Source organism: Scardinius erythrophthalmus (assembly GCF_964197995.2).
Source record: "Scardinius erythrophthalmus genome assembly, chromosome: 2".
Taxonomy (NCBI): domain Eukaryota; kingdom Metazoa; phylum Chordata; class Actinopteri; order Cypriniformes; family Leuciscidae; genus Scardinius; species Scardinius erythrophthalmus.
Window position 1 is genome coordinate 29,345,344 of NC_138222.1, and position 22,904 is coordinate 29,368,247.

Below are 22,904 nucleotides of genomic sequence, written 5' to 3' on the forward strand. Positions count from 1 at the left end.
GGCTATCATCAAAAGTATCTCAAATTGTCACTACCGAAACAGTCATGACCGAAACGTGGTGATGTTTCGGTTGTGACACCATGGTTTTTTTAGTGTTATTCGATAAAAATGAGTTTTTGTGTGTGTACAACTGTTCAGAACTGTGCTCGGTAACCTTGTGCTGATTAGCATCTTTGAACTAGGCTCAAAAGTATCTCAAATTGTCACTACCGAAACAGTCATGACCAAAACATGTCATCATTGTTTTGGTAGTGACAAAAGGGAACACATAATCATTTATTTGGGGGAAATAAATAAAACTTTAGTACAGTTATGCAAATCATTAGTATCTTAGCAGGGCCGTGCAGAGACCTCTGGAGGGACAGGTGCTCAAAGTATAAAAGGGGACACATGGAACAAGGCTTTAAATAGGGCTATGATCAAAATACAGTAACAGGGTTTTTACAGCCTCAAAATGAGGCGTAGGTGATAAAAATGCTAATAATGTATTTTAATAATAAGATAATTAAATTAGTATTTTTTTGTAGATCATCATATAGCCTAATGTGTTTCCCACATTATTTTTGTTGGTGGAGCTTGGTATCTCTAGGGGGGTCGGGGGGCATGCCCCCCGGAAGAATATTTTGTACATTTTAAAGATAAATTAATTAATTTGGTGCACTTTGAGTCACCCGAATCCACTGTTTAAAATAAATAATTTAGATATCTGCATCTGATCATCACATTACAATTATTCAAATTCTCAGTGTTAAGCATGATAATATGGTAAAATATCACACTGAAGTAGGCTAATTTAAAACGAACATTTATTTAAAATAAAAGTTCTTCTTTTGGCAAAATTACATTTCCTTAATAGCCTAAACAGAGGCTTTTCTCCCTTCAAACTTAAATTGTCAATGTTTCATTACATCACTTTGAAAACACTAATTTTTTGTACCTTTTAAAAAGGGCATTTTTCCACTAATTTTATTAAATGTATGCTCCATCTTTCATTTCAAATTCTCAAATTTGATCAATATATTCAATTAAAATAATAAGACACTAGGCTGTTACCAATCAAATTAAATAATTAACATTGAAAAATTATAACTGTATTAATTTGGATTATTTTAAATATTTTTGAATATACAAATAAGGAATGTTGAAAAGAATGATACTTTATAAAACTAAACTGCCAGTAGGAGGCGGCAGGCGACAGTCTTAATGAGCGAGTCATTGAGTCATTCATTCAAACGATTCGTTCAAACGGCTGATTTATTCAGAATGAGGCAGTTTATGAATGGGTAATTGAATCTTTGACTCAACCGATTCGTTCAAAATGCTGAATCATTCAGTAATGCAACAAGTGTTGCTGTGAGATGCGCTACTGTGGTTCTGCAGTGATCTTTGTTTGGAACTATTTTCGCTGCTGAAACAGAACAAAAATAGTCATTGCGTCTAAAATGTAAGTGACTTAATTTTAACTATTTGTTTATTGAACTGTTATGAAATCAGTCTCGGTTTCAATCTTGATGGCATTCAGGAAAACAGTTACTTCTATAGCCTAACGTTACACACAGCAATATAAACAACATCTCTGCATGCTCTCTTCACGTCGTCCTTGTAAAATAATAATAAGTAAACGAACATCAAAATCACTTCGCTGAGAATGAAACGCCACTTACCAGCAGCCGCAGATTTGAAGACATCCTCTGGTAGTGCGCATAGCCGCGCGAAATAAAAAAAAAAATGTGCGTGCAGCGTGAGGAATGAGGTGAAAGGTCATCATGTGGGTCATTTTATTTACGGCTAAATTATTATTAATTAATTCAATAAATATATTTGTTTGACAGGGAAGCTGTGCGCAAACAGGAATATATATTATTTTTCAAAAATAGAAAAAAGCACCCCAGAAAAAAGGGCACTTTCTCTCCAGGAATAAAAAGGGCAGGTGCTCAAGCCCCCTTTGATGTCTATGTGTGCACGTGCCTGTATCTTAGTATGTTTTAGTAATGTTTTATATCTGAGTTAAAATTCTGTAATATGATGTGGTCGCTACCAATACATTACTGTCACTATACCGAAAATGTGCCGTCACGATCGAAACATGGATGTTTGGTCTAAATATACTGAATTATCAACTAAGATGCTATAATAGTGTTTGGTTCAATGTATATTTAAACTAATGAATCCTTAACTTTGAAATCAGTATGATTAATTAATGCCTTTTACAAAGAAAGATTGGGTTCAAAATACAACAAATCTTATAAATGACACTTGAAATATTGTTAAAATTGTAAGTGTTATTGATTTACCCGTGAAAACTTTTTTTATAGCAAAAAATATATTTACAAGGTAGATGTAAACAAAATATTAATAGGTCAATATAAGCCTTCTTATTAAATTAATTATTATTGTGTTTCGGTAGTGACAATTTGGGGAGAGGAAAAATATTCCAAAACTTTCTGAAAATACAATATGATAATTAACTGCACAATTATTAGAAATGTGTACCTTGGATATTATACAATTTGCATACATACAAAATTTGTGGAAAAAGACACCTTTTTTTCCAAGACGTTTCCAACTCTATCTTGGAACCAATTCTGTAGAATGGCCCATATAGATTATCTTAGCTCATCAAATATGGTATCAAGAATGTATATATATTCAAAAGTTTGGTATAAATATATTTTTTCAATTGTTTGTAATTTATTCCTGTGATGGCAAAGTTGAATTTTCAGCAGCCATTACTTATTATTATTTATTGGTGCTCATTATTAATAATGGTTCTTATTATTATCAGTGTTAAAATTATTTTGTGGAAACTTTGATAAATAGAAAGTTCAATAAACAGCATTTTTTCATCTTTGGTAATAGCAAAAAAAAATAAAAAAAAATTCTGGAACAACAATCAACATATTAGAATGATTTCCGAAGGATCATGTGACACTGAAAATTCAGGAATAAAGCCTATGTTTAGTACATGTACTGTAAACGTATATAAAGGGGACCTATCATGCCCCTTTTTACAAGATGTAAAATAAGTCTCTGATGTCCCCAGAATGTGCATGTGAAGCTTTAGCTTAAAAAACACACAGTCTTAATAGTTAATAGTAAACAAACTTGGCTAGCTGTCCTTGCAGTTTTTAACCTGGAAACTTGTATTTACGCTAATTGTGAAAGCATGTGAGGGCATCATCAGTAAAAACTCCAGTAGGGGTTCAATCTTCAACTGGCTGGCAGGAGCCGCCACTGGCATGTCACTTGACCTGTCAGTGGCTGGCTGGCAGTCTGCCTTGGCAAGTTTCAGAAACCATTTATTTTTGGCAGTTTTTGTGCTTTGTGTTCCTCCCTCTCTAGCTCATTTAATATGCATCTGTTTATATGATTATGTTCTTTTGTATGATTGATCTTTTGGGGCCAGTTATCCCAATTAAAGCAGTCAAATGGCTGTGATCACGACTGGTTGCTTGCTGACACTTTTCTGGACGCTCAATCCAGCCAGCCGCGCTTGAACTGTGAGTATATCGCGTTGTCTGTCACTCTCGCTGCAAGGAAATAAATTGTTTTCTTTTTATGAATTGTAATCTCATGCACTTATTCTTTTGTATGATTGTCGTTTTAGAGAATTTTATCAAATAAAGCAGTCAAATGGCCCTAATCACGACTGGTTGCTTACTGACGCTTTGCTTTATACATTCTATAATGTGTTACTCACTGCATTTGTCAACTGACTAGACAGCTAGACAAGAAATGTTAACTCTACTTAATTACAGCCCACAGAACATTTAGAAGAAAAAAAAACGGAAATAAAAACTTGACCTTTTCAATTCTGAATCAGCTCGTCTAAAGAGTCTGCTTTTGATTTATGGGAATTATAAAAGCAAAAGCGAGTGGATTTTTACCATTATAGGCTGGTTGTTCTCACACACTGCGGACACGCATTGGTGTTCAAACACCTTATAAAAAATTCATTTTGCATAATATGTCCCCTTTAATGATTCTGTGTTGGCGAATGGACACTGAAAATGCAGTCACTTCTGATTCTCCTTTTTTAATCTGAGAATTTAAGTGTTTAAGTGTTGTCTGCAGCTTGATTTGTTTTATGGATATCTAGCTTTTTCAGGAGGTTATCATGTGACAGACAGGGCTTTTGATGCAAGATGCTTCATAATGAGGGATGCAGTCAAAAGGCAGGAACTGTCACAAGCGTATAGCTGCTCAAAAAAGGGCTTCTCAACAAAAAAACGTTTTCCCTCTGGATAAGTCGCTTCTAACACTTCTTTGTGTGATTTTGTGAGGCTATCTGAAATGGCTGATGGAACTTTCTGTTGTCTCCTACCACTTGAAAAGCACTGGTGACCTTTTATTCATACAGCATGACGACTGACTGCTTCTTTCTTTTTTTAAAGAGGGGATTGAAAAAGAATCCCATTTTCCTAATGCATTATTTTGTACCAATATATTTTCTTGCTTAAAGGCTGATTGCAGTCAGGTAATCAGGTGGTTTGCCTTGGTTCCAGGGCTGCTAGTATTGCTGACCACTGTTACTTCATTTTAAAGTATCAAGCAGCAGAATAAAAACAAAGGCAGGAAAGGTTAATGTATTCAATTTTCTTACATTGTCCATTTTAAGGGGAGTGTATGTGCGGGACTATACTTGCACTCACCTCTACACCACATTTGCATTAAAACACAATTGACTGTTAAACAGTTTCATTATTATACAAATGAAATTGGGTCCACAACAAATTATCGGAATCCAGACAGTCCTGGACATACAATACCATTGTGTTGAACAATCTCAGTGGACTGTCTGTGTTTCATTCAGCTTTCAGTACAAGATTTTCAGTGTATTTGATCTGTTCTGATTTCTTCTACAGAAGAATGTTTTAATCATGAGGATAGATGACAGTAAATCTATATTTAAACAACTGCTTTAAAGATGCCATAGTGTTGAGGATATGGATATCCAAAAAAAAAGAATACCTGCTTCAGCTATTCAAAAGCAATAACGTCAATTGAGAGGATCTAATTTGTGGTTTAAATCCTCACGCCAGTAATTCCATGGCAGTTCCTCAAGAAATCTGATGGAATGTTCTTTGTTTTATGTCAGCAGAAATCTTAATGCTTCAGCCGTAAATCTTTAGAGCATCTCCAACAATTCTGGCTGACTCAATAAACCAGTCCAGCATCTGCAACAACACAGTCAACAACAACATATCGTAATGAATTTGTAAAATGATTGTGTAAAAGTTACTCATGTGAAATCACCACTATGGTGATTAGTGTTCTCTTTGGCTCTGACTCTTTTCCTTTTAATTTATTTTCTCCTGGCTGGTGTAATAGTGTTACAATACAACATAATTGGTTTCACTGGGTACATGGGGAAAATAAGCTAGACTTATTGTCAGACAGCCAATCATAACTTGCAGATTGCACTATATGTGGCAATATGTGTTCAGAAATAGTCAAATTTGAACCAATATTGTGGTATGCACCATTGTTATTGTTGAACTTTTAACTAAAAAAAACCCCAAAACATTTATATACTGTATAGTATGAATCAGGCACACACAGACTCAGCATCCAAAATGCATCAATTAAAAAAAAAATATTTTACATAAAACCAAACATTAAAGCAAGTAATTAAAAGTTACAACATAAATGACTATAAAAGCCTTATAGCTTTTACTTTAAACACCTTGATGTATTAACAGTCCTTACCTTTTAAAGGGTGTTACATTTTAGTTAAATGAAATACAAATAGTTGTTAATTAACTTAAATTGACATTTATTCTAATATATTTCTAACCACTATTATGGTAATGGAGGTAATAAATGTAACAGTAAGTGAAAAAGCCAATGTTTTAACACAATAATCAAACAGCATATATATGAGGGATAGGCATTAAAGGGATAGTTCACTTAAAAATGAAAATTCTGCCATCATTTACTCACCCTCATTTCTTTCTTCTGCTGAACACAAAGGAATATATTTTGAAGAATGTCGGTAACCAAACAGTTGATGGACCCTATTGAAGTCAATGTGGTCCATCAACATTCTTCAAAATATATTCCTTTGTGTTCAGCAGAAAAGAAATTCATTCAGGTTTGAAACAACTCGAAGGCGAGTAAATGATGGCAGAATTTTCATTTTTAAGTGAACTATTCCTTTAATAATGACAAGGACACCTGCTGTGTCAGACACAGCAAGACAAACAATGTGATATGGAAATAGCCTACATGTTTTAACCTCAAAGAGTCACTTTAAATTGATAACAACATTGTATATAGAGTTCAGATGCAAAAGCCTCTAAGTGCCATCTGAAATTTTCTTCTAGAATGATCATTTTTATAAAGCTTGTATATTTAAGTTAAGTAATTTCACTTAAATGACAATTAATAGGTAATTTGCATGGCCATTTAAGTGAAATTATTGAACTTAATACAAGCTTGATAAAAATGATCATTCTAGAAGAAAATTTCAGATGGCACTTATATATATATATATATATATATATATATATATATATATATATATATATATATATATATATATATATATATATATATATATATATATATACGCTCATAATAGGCTTACCATAGTGAATCAGGGTAAGACAAAAATGTGTTTTGGAAGATGGTTTGATGATGTATTGATTTAAATTTTGTTAATTTTGAACAAAAAAAAGTGACTGTGTACTTTAATGAAACTTTCTGTTATTTTTAGAGGATGCAGAAGATTGACCTGTGCATTGAATTGTACTTGATGGCCCTGCCTTTAAAAAGCATATAGTTCGGTGCATGTTAACTGTAGTGGATGGAGAAGAGTAGTTCTGTGGCCACAGGAGATTTACAAAGTGCTTCTGAGCTGTGTGCAGAGTTTTCAAAATGCCCTCGGAAATTACCGTGCAAGGACTGCCTTTAATTGTGTGTTTTAGTTCATCTTAAACTCCAGCTGAGAGCCTCTCCAGCACCCTCACTGCTCTAATTAGTGTACAGTGAATGATAATTTACTAATGTTAATGAAAAATTGTCTCCCTCTTTCCTTTGGCTTTCCTTCCATTTCCTTTCACATGTTTTATGTGGCAATGGATAACAAACACCATTTACTCGTGTTTGTTTCATTGTGCATGTCGACTTAAAAAAAAAGAATGAGGTAAAATTGTACATGCTATTGATTGATTGATTGATTGATTGATGATTGATTGATTATCATAAACACACTGGTTTGTAGCGCAAATAGTTTTACCGTAGTTATTTACCTATGGTGGTAAATTAATAAATTGGAAGTCTTGCACAGGAAATAAATTCCTTTCGTGCTTAAAATTAAGGTAGATGGCCAATTTAAACTATTGCTTTTTGGCATGTTCATACAGTCACAACAATAGTGTTGATGATTGCTCTTGTAGAAAGACACAGCAGCTGGCATTTTGATATGATAGTCCTCCTAATCATCCCCAAGCTGGTATCAGAGGCCTGTCATCTCCTTATACAGCACAGACACAGCTGGCAGGACCTATCAGAGAGGAAAAGCATATGAATTACTTGATTACTTACTGCTGTTAACCACACGGGAGCGGTTCTATTAATTCATATTTCGCCTCCTCACTTAGTACTCCACTATGGTTAAATACCACTTCTGCATGTCAATGGTTGCCAGTATCTCACCCTGTAATCTAATATAAGAGCCAATGTGCCACCTGTCTCCACTGGTCAATCGGGATGAAAACTGCTCTGCACTCAAGAATATAAGCGCTCTGAAAGCACATTTGGTGGAAATTATGCCCAGTGCATTGCTGTGAAGTGAGTTGATGATCCAAAAAGTCTGTTCCAGTGAGGTGACATTGCTTCAGACTGCGAAAATAGGCTAATCTTAAGTTTGTGCGCATCCATATGCGATTGCGTCAGATATCATCTCATGAGGTGGTGCTAGATTACATCTGTAGTGTGTGCTCCATTGTTTCCTGCACATGCAACTGCAGACATGGCACAAAGCTGTGATGACCAATTCACAAACAAATGAAATGATTATTTTTAGTAAGTAAATGTTATTTATACAGCATATTTAAACGAGGCAAAGCTGACCAAAGTGCTGAACAGAGAAAGGAAAATTAAATAGAAAACAGAATGAAACTAAATAGAAGACAGACAATAAAACAAAACTAAAATTAAATTAAAACGCCTGGGAGAACAGTTACGTTTTCAGCCTCTTTTTGAAAATGATAATATATATATACAATATATATATATATATATATATATATATATATATATATATATATATATATATATATATATATATTGTTCATTGCTTAGTTTAGCATAGTGAGGTTTGACGGTATAACACTGAATAAATTATAATGGAAAGTTTTATCAAAATATGAACCATAAAAATAAAAATTATCAAAAAATAAAAATTATCAAAATATTGGTATATTTACAAACAAGCAAAAATGTTTTTCAAAGAGTGACATTTTTTTAAAACCAGGATAAATATAATCAGTATCACCACAATGACAGCATCAAACTTAAACCGCTTCTGACTAGTACTCTTAAAGGGTCATGAAACCCTAAACCAAATTTTCTGAGATTAGGTATGTATGTTGGTATGTATGTTGAACACTATTGAAGACAATGTTAGCATCTGTTAGATTTAATAGTAGGGGGAAAGTGGTTAAACTTTAGTTTTCCGGGTTTAAAATTTTCATCCACGTCACAGGCTGTGAGGTGGCAGAGCACTGTAGTACTTGATGACTCATCGGTGTCTCATAATTATTCATGAGACTAAGTTTTCTTATCCAATGAGAAGACGCTGTCTCTTAATTATTCATGACACCACGTGGATCTTTCCAATGACAGACATGTCAAACTGTGATATCGTGTAGATGAGAGAGGAAATCATGGGACGCAAGTGTTTGCTTTCGTGGTGCAAAAGATCCAGTGTGTTGCATATCTTTCCCCGCGATGCCGCCAGGGCTAGACTGCAGTCGATTGGTTGGCCATCAACCACGGACACATCTAAACTGTGTGTGTAGCAAGCACTCCAGAACTGGAGAATGGTGGACTTCGGCCTTGTTCACCAATGCAGGTTGCAACTTGCGAGTGACTTGCGACTTTTCTATCCCTTCAGAGGTGTGTGTGTGTGTGTCTCTAAAATGTAACCCTGACCGTTTTACTTGCCTTTTGTTAAATAAGCACTCGTTATTAAAATGTAGATATTTCGATAATACCTCAATTGTACGGAACGTATGCTTAATTCGTGCAAATTTCTATGTCACTGTCCATCTTTATTATGGGGGTTCAGGGGGAGCGTAGATCTAGGCAATGTATGGCACTTTTTTCTTTTTTTTTGGGGGGGGGGGGTCATGATCCTTTAAGGTATCCCTGACTATAAAGCATTATGTAAAATGAGTGCACTAGGAGCAGTGAGCCCATGTGGTGAGCCTGTAAAACCCTGATGAGTGCTATCCTCCTCCATCACACAGACGCTTTGTGTCATTGGCTCTCAACAGTAGCCAATCTGCTTGTAATTACTCTCCTCTGCTGTAAGGCTCTCTTCCTGCTTCACCATGGCTAAACTGATTAGTAATCTAAGAGCTAAATTTGATCGGTGGAGTTAATTGGAAAAGAAATGATCAGACATTATTGAGCACAACAGCTGTATAGAGAGTTTACCCTGGGGACTCGGCTTCAAAAAAGACACCAAACACGTAGAGACATGTCCATCATGTGACTCATAGGTAATGCCTCAAGAAGAGTGACACGGTTGGGCCTTTATCTTATTCACGAGATGGCAGCTCCTGGCTGTTTGCAGACATTACAAAATTACTCCACTTGATCCCACCAGAGCGGCTGCATTACAAATAAAACCAGTCAGTGAGTGAGCCATTCTCTTAGCAGCTCTATGCAATAAGAGCAAGACCACAATGCTAGATTAATTCACTCCCCATACATCTAGTCCTCCAAGCTTGATTGATTCTGTTAGCTGCTCATGGAAGGGATGGCGACAGAAAATCACACTGTCATTTCTTAATCTATATCTTTTGGCCGAGCTTCATCTGATATTATGTCATTATAATAGTCCACTGTTGTGCTGTGCCACATACAGCATCCCTTCTAGTTTATTATGATTTCTTGAGATGTAGTAAACACTTAATAGAAGCCTACCATGCTTTATAGTGCTGTATGCTATTGCTCGGTGCCTGCATGCCAAAGTTAAACAGACTGGAAAATAAGAAATGCCTTCAAATAATTCAAAATGACCTTGACCAGCAGCTCCACATTTGATAAATGCATATTGCTGATAGCCTGGAACGAGGATACGCAGCGATGAGAGGAACGCCTGCTCTTGCTCATGAGTGATATGCTAGGAGTTTTTCAATTTGAAAAATTACCAGACATTTAAATTCAGAATTTAGAGAACTTTCCATTTGTAGTGATTGCATTATACCTCAATTTGAAACATATTAACATAAAATATGTAGGGATGCACATAATGTTTATGATAACATATTTGACCTTGTCATCTTTTTTTTCTATTACCCATAAAGAATCTATGTAAATATCTCAGTGGCACATACTTAACATATTATATTTTCATATAAGAGATACTCCAGGGTATACACTTTATTTTAAGGTGAAATATTTTAAGTACAGTTACTTAGAAATAAAAGTAAATTATGCATAACTACAATTAACTAACCCTAAACCAAACCCTAACCCTAACTCTATAGTAAGTACATGTAGTTAATTATTAGTACTTAAGTAAATACAATGTAAATATGTCACCTTAAAATAAAGTGTAACCAACTCCAAAAACCAACCAAAACATTCAGGAAAAACACTTTAATTTGAGAAGGTTACTTCTAAATTTACAAGAAATTCTAGTTTCCCACCTCAGGCCTGAAGTATCAGGTTGGTAGACACTAGAAAAAATCCAGGAGATGTATCCCTCGATATAAAGAATCAGATTATTGTCAAATGTTTTCTTTATCTTTTTCAATGGACATTTTTTAAACAAGCATATGTGGCTACAGCTTCCTAAAACAATCATGCATTGTTACAAATCTTAAGTGCAACATTATTTCAGTCCCATGGTCACATTCATGTAGGGTAGTAGGTTGTATCACTCAGTGTTTCTTGAACTGAATCACATTTTATACTTGAAATACTGAAATTATTAATACATGAAATTTACCTTTCAAAACTTGTTCTGTGCAACACCTTTTAACCTTGTTACAGAAAAATAGGTTGAAGGTGAGAGCAAAATAGCTAATGGCTTTAGTGGTCTTACCTGTAAATATCATTGCACAATTTTCACAGTCAATAGTTATTTAAATTATTTATCTGTGCAAAAACTGATCCTTGAATTTCACTGGCGATCACTGTTACAAGGTTGAAGAGACATGCAAATTGGCCAATATTATGAAAAACATGGTCTGTCAAAAGAATCTGTCAATGTGAAGTTCCTGTTATAAATAATATATACTGTATGTTCCTTGCACAATACATCTAATGCAAATCAAATGTCAAGTTATTACCCTTTTAACAAATCATGTCATGATGGTTTGAAAATATTTTTTACCAATCCAAAATTGCATGTAGCCATCATCCTATCACTGTGAGCCGACAGATGAACAAGTTCTTTATAAGTCGGAGGGTGAATACTCAAATGATGAATAAAGTGCCATAATCTGACATAATAAAAGACTGAGATGTTCCCTTCCCCTGTATTACAGAAACACTTACCTCACAGAAGTCACAGCTCAATGTTAGATTGTATTCCATATAGCCTGTTGGATTAACAAAACATGGTCATTTTAATAGTAACCTACAGATTACAATGGCAGAGATCTTAATTATGATGAATTACAGAGAGAGTGTGCAAATTTGTTCAGATATGTTGGTGTCTAAGACTGTTAATTCAGTAATTACTACACTGTAAAAAAAAAAAAAGATTTTTCACAGCTGTAAATAATAATAAAAACAATAAAAAAATGATTATTGGACATTTTACAAGAATTGAACTATTTCGGTCTTTCCTCTTCCAAATTTCACCTTTAATCCAATGTGTTAATTGACGTTTCTTTGTCATTATTGATGACATTTACTAGCAATTTATGAGTGAAAATTGTTTCAAAGAAAATGCACTTATAGTATAACACCATTTCCAAAAACTGTTCTGAAACCTCCAGACACAAGGTCAAAGAGGTAAAACAGATGAATGAAGAGCAAAAAAGACAAAATAGTTCCTAAAGTAATCCAATAGAGAGGAAATATGCCTCCTTATCTCTTATTGTAGTTTGGCTGAGTTACTAAATATTTTATCCAGCTTTGTATTAACCTGAATTAATCATTTTTGAATTTTTGAATAACACAGCCTCCATATTGGCTTTGTTCTTAATGGTCTTATTTCACTAAATATTAATCATCTCCATTTTTCTCTCTGGCATCTGGATGCTCCACTTCCTCTCTTATTAATGTTCACCACTCCCACTCCCTCCCTTGCTGTTGTATTTGCCCATTATTAAAGCGCTGTGGGGTTTGGTCAATTGTTTGGGAGTCATCTCGGTAGAAAAAGGACAGGAAGATAATCTTACACAACTATCGTTTCCCATTTAAACATGAGGACTCTGTGCTTAGACTCCAGCTGACACGTTTTCCATTATGCTCCTGTGAGAGATGATGGGTTGTCAGGTTGGTCCTATCCTGATTTGTGCGGTGGCTTTGTCCCTGGTAGCTTTGTCTAAATGAGTGCATTCAAAAACAAAAGCCTCTCTGGATATTTGTGGATTTGTTGCAACATGTTATAAATTACTTTAGAAGGCAAATGTGTGTGTGTGTGTGTGTGTGTGCGTGCGTGCGTGCGTGTGTGGTGGGTATTGGGAAATGGCTGGCTTTGAGTTGCAGGAAGCTCAAAATTATTTAACAGAGCAAAAAAATACACAACAGTCTGTCGTTGTAGACTTGCGGATGAGTATATGCACTATGCGTATCCATTCTCAATACTCTAAATTTTTCTTTAGGGTCAAAACTAATGCATTTTGAGTTAACCCAATTACCAATTAAGCAGATTCATTAAACCTTAAACCTATAATCCTAGGTTGATTTAACATTTCAAATCCACTCTCACTAGCGTTATGTGTTCTATCCACTAACACTGAAATTAGTATTTACAGAGAAAATATGTTTTTCAGAAAATGTTGAATAGTAATATGGAGTGTGAGGGAGAGCAAAGGTTTTAGCTGCACATTAGAGTAGCTTTGAAATAATCTTCCTGTGTACCTCACCAGCTCTCAATGTTTAATTCACAGAGCAGGGCAAAAGAAATGAGCAAAAACATTGAAGTATAAAAGCTTGTCATTTTAATATGTTTTACAGCCATCCATTGTCCCAAAAACAGCACTGTAAGTGTTTCAAGGGTTGTAGAACACATTTACCTACTGAGCAACTCCTGCCTCTTGAGAGTGGTAGAAAATGCATTATAGCATGGCAAATTGATGACATTTTGATGACTAAATCAATAAAATTGTAAACTTTTCACCAGTAGGTGAATAAAAACTAAGGAGATCTGTCTGATGGAATAGTAGTTTAGTGTGAGTACAACCACAGGTCCAATAGTTTTGTCACATGTTCAGTCAAAGCAAATGGCTTTAAATTCAAAGCTACATCTGGCTTTATGATACTATGTAAGATGTCAAAATTGAAATCGCACCATCAAACCATATTTAATGATTAATACTTGACCATTGAGATATTAATGATTGTCAAGCCTAATCAATAAATCATTTAAAACAAATTGATCTCTTATAAAGAGTTGGTAATGGACATTTACAGTGATTTAATTTGACCTATACAATTTGCATGTATCTAGATATAGCACATGCACTCCAGTAGGCTCAACAACCAATAACGTCTGATCGGCTGCGTTCAACCACTGTATTGCCCAATGTACATCGAAATCACTATGTACAGAAAAAGAGACAAGTGGACAGGTATAAATATATACCGGTCCTCTGTATTCTGGCTTTCGCACAAATTTCAACAGGACTATGTTTTTCAACACTTACCCAAACAAGTACACAGATTTTTGAAACCCTCAAATGACCTGTCTGCTTTCCCTTTGAGTACACAATCCCTGCATGATTGATCTGTACAGTCTGTAAAAAAAATGTAAAAGGCTTTTGTCAGAACATTGTTCTTTTTTGTAATTCCATAAGGGGTGCAAAGATTACGCTCTCCTTCCTCCCTCAAAGTAAGTCTGTTGTCAAGAACACCTATTCACGTAATGCACACACAATGGTGATTAGTCTTTTAAATCATCTTCATACTGATTTTGTGAGATCCCTCAGCAGGGCTGCTTTCTCCATCTATTTTCCGTGGCACATACTCAATTTCAATATTTGGCTTGGCATTGCCTTTCCCTCGACTCCAGAGGAACAAGAGCACCAGACAGAACAGCACCACTCCCAAGAAAGAGATAAACCCCATGGTGGTAGCGATAATCAGAGTCTTCATATCGAAGGGAAAGGGATCAATCGCATCAGTTCCATTGGCACTGTTATCATTGGGCTGGTTCGAGATGAAGGCAAAGGTCTTATTGGGCTGATGGGGCCAATTGGGAGAGTAGCTATGAACGTGTAGGTGAGCCAAACGGGTGTCGTTACCCCCTGCATTGACAGCAATGCATGTGTATGTGCCATTGTCTTGTATTTGGGCATATCTAACCTCTAGGGTGCCATCAGGAGACACCGACAGCCGGCCAATGGTTTTAGTAGTGATAAATTGCTTTTTTGGAGACTGCCACATAATCATGGGAGCGGGGTCTCCATCTGCTTGGCAAGGGAATTGGACAGTGGTCCCCTCATCCACAAATTTATGAATGGCTTTGTGATCTCGGATCTTAGATTTCTGACAAGTAAAATAATTTGTTGGGAGAACATCTGGGAAGTCTTTAAACTCTTTACCCTGCAAAAACTCTGGCATTTCACAAGATGGCTGCTGGCGGTTGAAATTAAGTCTCCATCTACGGCGAAAGACCCAGAGGAGACGACAGTCGCATGCCAAGGGGTTGTCATGAAGAGCCAGTGTCTCCAGATTGCCGACCGAGTGAAAGGCAGACTCCTCTAAAGTGCTTAAACTATTGCTGGATACATTGAGAACCCGAAGGTAGTTGAGTCCTCTGAATGAATAAGGCTCGATGCTGACTAGACGGCCCCCAACCAAGTGAAAAGCCTGGAGCCTCAGCAAATTGTGCATTCTGTTGCCCTCCACAACCTCAATCGGATTGAAGGACAGGTTGAAAAATCGAAGGTAAACCAGGTGCTGAATGGCCACGTAAGGGACGGCAGTGAGATTGCAATTTGTGATGCTCAAGGTTGTGATGTTGAGTCCATGGAGGGACTTTGTGGTCAAGGTTTCTAAAAGAGGCCAGTTTGCTATCTCTAAGACTTTGAGTCGATAAAGCCTCCTGAAGGAAAAGTCTCGAATGATGTTGATGTTCAGATGCCGCAGCCTGAGGATCATCAGGTTGTGAAGATGACTGAAGGCCTCTGTTGGCACAGAGGTCAGGTTGCATCTTTCCATAGTGAGCTGCTCTAGGCTGCTGAGGCCATGGAAAGCTCTGTGAGAGATGAACACCAGGTCGTTGTCCCCCACCTCCAGCTCTTTCAGGTTGTAGAGGTCTTGAAACACGTTGTCCAACAAAATAACAATTTTATTCTCACTAATATCTAACCGAGTGAGGTTACTGAGGCCAGTGAAAACACCCTGTTGAATCAACTTCAGCTTGTTGTTGCGTAGTCCCAGAGTTCGCAAGCCAAGGAGGTTGATGAAGGCCCCTGGTTCAATGATGGAAATGATGTTCTCATTAAGCTGTAGCTCCTCCAGGTGTGGGTAATTGAGAAATTCCTCAGGGTTGATGGCTTTCAAGCGGTTCTTGCTGAGATCTAACAGTCGTGTGTCAATGGGAATTCCCTCGGGGAGGGAGATCAGCTTCCGCCGATGACACACAACCGAGCGCTCTTGGGCACTGCACTCACAGCGAGAGGGGCAGCCAGTGGCAGAGCCGGACAGCACGGTACCCAGCATCAGGATAAGAATAGGCTGCCAGCACGCCACCAGGTAGCTGTGCCCACTTGCCTCTCTGGCCACCATTTTGATGGTAACCTGCTGAGAAAAAGAGTAGAGAGATTGGGTCACAACATGGACAAAGTTCATTCCACTAAAACTAAAAAAAAAAGAGCAAAGGAACTGAGAGACAATCATATTGCTCCTGCTCTTAAAATAGCAAGAGATGGTGTAGGAGAAAATGCTGACACTTAACAAATGTAACAGACTACTGCACTGGAACATGCTGCGTAAAGGCAACTCAGAGCTTTGATTAATGATAGAACAGAGGCATTAAAAAGTAAACGACTGTATGAGAAAAAGAAAACAACCACAAACAACACTGGCCATAGAGAAGTATAGCCACAGATATGTTGGACATGTAACTTGTATTTTCCATTCTTTTGATGGCTAATGTTTTTTTGTTTGTTTTTTTGCATTCTAGTGCAGAAAATACATTTTCAATAATGGCTTAGGACCACCTCAAATTAGTAATGATTTAAGCGTACTATTGTAGGTTCATTGCAACCTTGAGCATACACAAAACAGTCGAAATTGTAGTTACAATTTAAATAAAAAGAAACAATAATCAAATATTCCTTTGAAATGAAGCATGGCATAATACTAACTAGTATAGTTATAACTTAAAACTACATAAATAATAGATGGTAAACTATATATTGAAAAAACATTATACAGCAAGGCAAATGAATCAGCAACATGAATCTGCAACGACTTATTTAACATTTAATTATACATTGTATTATTATCTGGCCTTTGAACCAAATGTCTATTATTATGGACATTTTAAATAACTTTATACCTATGGTAATCAGATTTTTTTTTATTGATTAATGGCTGCATTTAAAGAAGAACTGAAGTGTGTGTGTGTGTGTGTGTGTGTGTGTGGGGGGGGGGGGTTCTTAACAGGTTAAATCTAAATAAACTTTGGCTCACTACTATTTTACCTTCAAACTGTGCTTCCTAAATTGACTGAGTAAGCTCAGTCTTAATCCCATAGCCTCTTTCAGCTATGTGCTTTAGAATGGTCGAGATCTTGGTTTAGGGCTTGTGAAGAGACTCGTGAAATATTTACATAAAGGAACTCAAGACAGAGAATTTGCCAAAATGACACACAAGTTGCATTCGATGAGGTACGATGTTGCTAATGGGACTAGTCAAATACAAATCATGTTGTGTAGACAGGGCAGCTTTAATAATTGATTAGGTTAACATTAAGTAGCTCCCATTTGTAAAGCAAGTGAAAGTGACCCAGAATTAAATACTTCTTGCATCAGTGAATTCAAATACATTTTTGCAAACTCAATGGATGCATTAATGATACTTTGTAGGTTCAACAGTAGAGTGCATATTTTAAAACACATGAATTGAAAATCTTATGTTTAGCCAACTTGTATTTACACATTTGCAATCTCAAGTGCAGCTATTATCATGGCTTTTGACAAGATTTTAATTCAATATAATTTTCCCACACTGAAAACTACAAGACACAGAAAGAGTGTTCTCTGAGAGAAAAGTACAACACAACTCACAGGACTGTGAAGCGGCTAAGGCCAGACTAGTTTGATAGAATGAAACTGCCTGCAGAAAGGGAGTGAAAGTCTACTTAATGCATAGATTTGCTGATTCCATCTCTGAGTGTTGTCAGGTGTGTCGGTAATGTGCAAGATTCTTTTGAGTTCTGGTGTGAAATTAGGTGAATATTTTCAACGATAACAGTTTCATATTACTGCTCCTCAGCTAGATCAAAAGGACCGTTACTGTCAAGGGTGCTTATCCCTCATTCATCTATCGAGTGTGATCTGCATACAATCGGGGAGCAGAGCGATCAGGCTACTGTGAGAGAATTACTACATCGATTAAACGACTAGTGTGGCATGAAGAGGTGTGAGGGTGAAGGTCATGACGTAAACAGAGCTGCCAAGAATGGGATGTTTTAATCACGCTGAATCTATCTCGATCTTCCCCGGCTGAGCAGGCATCAAGCCTCCTGAGGCACAACAGGGTTGTTTAAACTGTTATCATGTGTGACATCTCCTGCGATGCAAATTTTAGTTCAATTTGCATGTCTCCTGAATATCTGCCAAACAACCACCTTTGACCTTTAACTATAATTGGGGGGATTTGTCTGCGGAGAGAACAGGTCAAAGGTACTGCCTCATTAAAAAATATTGACAAATTTGCTTGGTAATTAAAAAAAAAGCAAGCAAAAGCAGATGGAAATCACTTTAAATTTACAGTGGGTCTCTGGTGTGATCACAGTTTTCCTAATTAAACATGGCCATGGCTTCCAATATATAAAATGTTGTATTTTGTTCACTGTTGTGGTGTCACATAGTACTCCCACAGGAAGAAAATAGCTCTGCTCATGGGCAGAAATGTGTACCTGTTTTACAACTGATGAAAAGTGCACTGTAAACATTTGCGCAGTTATTTCTTGGCCTGCAATTTGCAAATGTTTGCCAATGGGCAAACTGAAAATGATAATTTCAATAAAAAAGAAAAAACTAAAAGTCTAATTAACATGAACCACAAACATTTTCTTCTTTTTTTTTCAAATTAAAATTATGGTTTACACACACACACACACACACACACACACACACACACACACACACACACACACACACACACACACACGCACACACACACTTTTCCATCTTTATTCCTAATCACTCTAACCTTTGTTTTAGCCCAAATGCTAAGGTATGCAAATGCTTTAAAACTAATTTGGCCTCTGTGGTCAACTGATGGCAATTGAAAAGCCACTACACAAAGTGTTGGATTTATTATCCAATTAAAAGATTAAATCATCGCTCAGGAAGCCCCCATTCTGTAAACATACAAATCAAAGTCTGTCAGGCAAGTATGAATAATTTATGAAGAAGGAAAAAACTGCTTCTCTCTGTTGCACTGCCAGAATATTGCATTGACGGAGTAATTCTCAATATAGCGAAATCGCTCACATGGTCAATAGCTCATCTTATTAGTCAACACCCCCGCATGAATTTCCATGTAGAGAATTGTGTCTTTAAAGGCATATCTACCTCAGGGTACTTATGTGTAACCAACCGTTCCTGGCATGGAATATATTCAGACAGAAATGTGTGCCTTTAGCCTGATTGATTTGAAGAAAAATACAGTAGTCAATGAGAGTCATTCTGCTTATGGGAAAAGGGAGTAGCGTGCTTGTATTGGATTCTTAAAGTTGAGCCAGCTCTGTAACAAACATGCACCTCACTATTAAAAGGTCATCTCTGTCATAAATGTAGTGTTCCCTTAAGAAGCAAATTAAATGTGCAGTTGTTTACATTAAAAGCATGATATGTTGAGTATGCATCAACATGCCCATTTTAGAACAGCGCTAAGCATTCTCTTTGTTTAATAATTACTACCCAGCGTTCAGTCACACGACAGGCTGCCTGCCGTTTTAAAGTGGGTTGCTCTCCTAAGATCTTTTTGGTGGAAATTACATTTTCTCCTCTGTTCTTTTCCCTCAGTAACATGGGAAGGTCATACCCATTCAACCCTGCCCGCTAGCTCGAAGGAAAGAAATAAAGTTTATTTTAACATAGTGCTCCTCTGAGAGAGGGACCCTCAAATGTAATGCCCTATTTTGCCATATTGCAGCATCCACTGTGCCTCACAATCAACATGGCATGAGTATGAACAGGCGAAATGCAGAAGACTGTTCAGTTAAGTTCAATCAGTCAATGAAATATGAGCAAGTTAATTGACAAGTCCATATCCGGTTCATGATGAAAGGGTGTGCAGCCTTGCTTTTCAATTATCTGTTGTCAGCATGTGGGGGGAATTAGCGAGGCTTCTTTTTCACAAGGTGTCTTCCGGCTGATGCCTCTTTCCTCTACTAATGGAGGCCTAGATCACTTTTAGATTACTGCACCTTCCCAACACTCATGAAGTTAATAAGTGTTGTGCTTCAAAGATTTGTCCTCTTCTTTGCTATTTGTTACATTCAGGGCTATCTGTCAAGCTAGAGGGCAAAATCAATTCTGCCTCCAACGTTGGAAAACCGAGCTATTTATCTGTTTAAGCTAGAGACCCTCACAGAGAAATTAATGTTTAAGGTTGAAGCTCTTAGCAAATATGAGTATTTACCTTTGTCAACAACAAACAATTGATTTTCAGGGACGTATTGTTTCAAGGCTTATTACACCGACGAAACTAAACGCGCCCGTCACGGCGATATCAAGATTCATCGTCATCTGAAACCACAGAAGATGGCTATCAGTTGAATTGATTTTATATTTTCATGTTACACCGCTCATGTGTATGAGTGCTCACTGGATGATATTCTGTCTCTCCCACTCATGTACAAATGTAATTCAACCCAAAGGTCCATCATCCTGCTCTCTCTCCCACTCCATCCCCTCTGTTTCATCCTGGCGATAACCTTGAGAAAAAATATCATGTCGGACCAGATACGCAGCCTCTCTATTTTCTCTCCCTGTTCACCATCGTACTCTTGACCTTGGCGGTGAGCCTCGGCTTGACCAAACAAGACAAATAAGCAAAGCTTGGGAGTGACCCACTTGCAGATCCCTATTTATTTGAGTTTTATATTCAGTATAGGCCAGTAGTTATTATGAGTCACAGAGTGTCAAAATGATTGATGACCCTATAATTGATGATGACCTCTTGACCTGGGGGGACGTCTTGACATTTTTGCCACGCCCCGTGGACCACCCAAGTCGTGCCCTAGCGCTGACCTTGACCCCTCCATGCCAATGCCACCTTTCACCTTGGGTATCCTCCGTGGCTGAAAATGATGTATGACCAGTGACTGGAATTAGGGCTGGGCGATAAATCGATTTTAAAGCTAGGGTAGGTAATCCTGTTCAGAAACACTTTTTTTTATACTGGGTGAAATGGTCCTTCCATCCTGAGAGTAGTCAATACATTATGTGTTCAGAAAAAGGAATGAAAACAATCAGACCTCTGTAGCAGCTGCAGGACAGTAAAAACGGTCCGATCAGACCAATCAGATGCCTTCAGAGCCAGGAGGAGTGTCTTAGCAGTGTCAATCAAGTTCGCGTACGCGCTGATCGCCCCTCTCTTGCACAGCGCGTACCGTCATTCAAAATCAAGATTGCCGGTGTGCCGAGCAGCTGTGCTAATGGCGGACAAACAACCAAAACTACCAATTTCTCGAGTGGAACCTGCTCATACAACAAAGACAGGTAAACGGAAAAAGACCGATGACGATAAACAAGCCCGTCGGAGCCCATTGACTCAGTGTTAAAACTCTAGCCGCATAACATACAAATAAAATGTCACGCACTGTGCAAAGCAACAATTGAAACCTGCTAATTCACTGGCTTGTCATGTTGCTAAAATAATGTACTAGCAAACCTTATTTAGCATTACATATAGCTAGAATAATTATTTACATAGCCTACTGCAACGTTAGTTACCGTTATATTATCTTACTAGCTATTTATAACTCATAGAAAGAGTGCAACGTTATAAAGTTACATTACATGTATTGCATAATACGTAATGATTTGAGGACCAAGTTTGTAGTCAAAGTATGGGCAGGCCAGTCAATGTAAAGCATTTCGTCCCTACCAGTGAATGTGCCATAACTGTTTATCCGTCGTCATCGGTGACCCTGCATGTTTACTAGCCTGCGCGTTCACGGCAGGCTCCGCTGTGGGGGGAACTTTACATAACAAAATACATGTTTAACAGCTAGTAGGCCTAACGTTATATGTTATGAATCTTACACGAAATTCATCTTCATCACAGTGCAACTAATGGAAATGGAAAAACGTGTATCAATGCAACCTGTTTTTAGCTTTGCCTTTTAGTTATAACTAGCTCGTTAGCGAATCAAAAAATATATATTTTAAACTTTACCAATATCGATATGATAGCTTGATAGTGAGTAGGCTACTAAAATACATCTCATTTGTTTATATTCATAATGATAAAGTTAGATTTTTTTATTACATGTGATTCTGACATGATGCTACATGCACTGCGCTCCTTCCTCTCCGCTTGTCTCAGGTAAATAATGCGTCTTCCAGCTCAGCTGTCGGAGTCGCGCGTTCATGTGTTTTGGGGGCGTGGCTTTGGAAGGACCCCAGAAGGGAGAGGGTGGACTGAATGGAAATAATGAGCTGTCTTTAAAACAGTCGTTAGAGGTCTACATACACTCGATTTTTATACTTTCTTTTTCAGAATACTTACATTTTAATTATGTATTGATATATACATAAAGTTTAAACAAATTTGAAAATAAGTTTTTTAGACCATTATTTTTACATATTTTTTACAAATGCAGCCCAGCTTTAATGATTAACTCTATTGTGTAGTTTAAGTCGATTTGTTTGAATGGAAATCGGTTTTCTCTTTAACATTCGCCGACGCTCCCCTCTGGGCTCCCGTAGTTCCGAACGGACTCAGCCCTCCCCCCGCTCCCCCATAGAGATACACAAACAACATGGCAAATGAACAAGACCGTGGCCAAAGAGTATAGAAGCCCAAGAGGCGAAACTCAATAGAACGCTCCATAGCAACAGTTGCCCCCATGACGTGACGGCGCGGCCGCCATTATGGACTGAAAACTGAAGGAAAACGCCGAAAAATAATGGGAGTCAATGGCACTGAAAAACTTAACATAACAAAAACTTAACATAACTTAATTTTTTCTGGCCGTCATATCTCAATATGAAAACAATTTAAAATACATTAATGAGGATGACCGACGTTAAATGACGTTAAATGACAGAAAATATACGTCTATGTGTTGGTTATGCATG

The 22,904-nt window shown here is 37.1% G+C and overlaps 1 protein-coding gene across 1 annotated transcript in view; it reads right to left on the bottom strand.

Annotated features, from left to right (window-relative positions):
• Positions 1–13,567: 13,567 nt before the first annotated feature.
• lingo1b (leucine rich repeat and Ig domain containing 1b) overlaps positions 13,568–22,904 on the bottom strand; it is a 63,067-nt gene continuing 53,730 nt past the window's right edge. Inside the window, exon 2 of the mRNA XM_081359084.1 lies at positions 13,568–16,161. Coding sequence (XP_081215210.1) covers positions 14,305–16,146 — 1,842 coding nt within the window. The 5' untranslated portion in view covers positions 16,147–16,161 and the 3' untranslated portion in view covers positions 13,568–14,304. The remainder of the gene's footprint in view (positions 16,162–22,904) is intronic.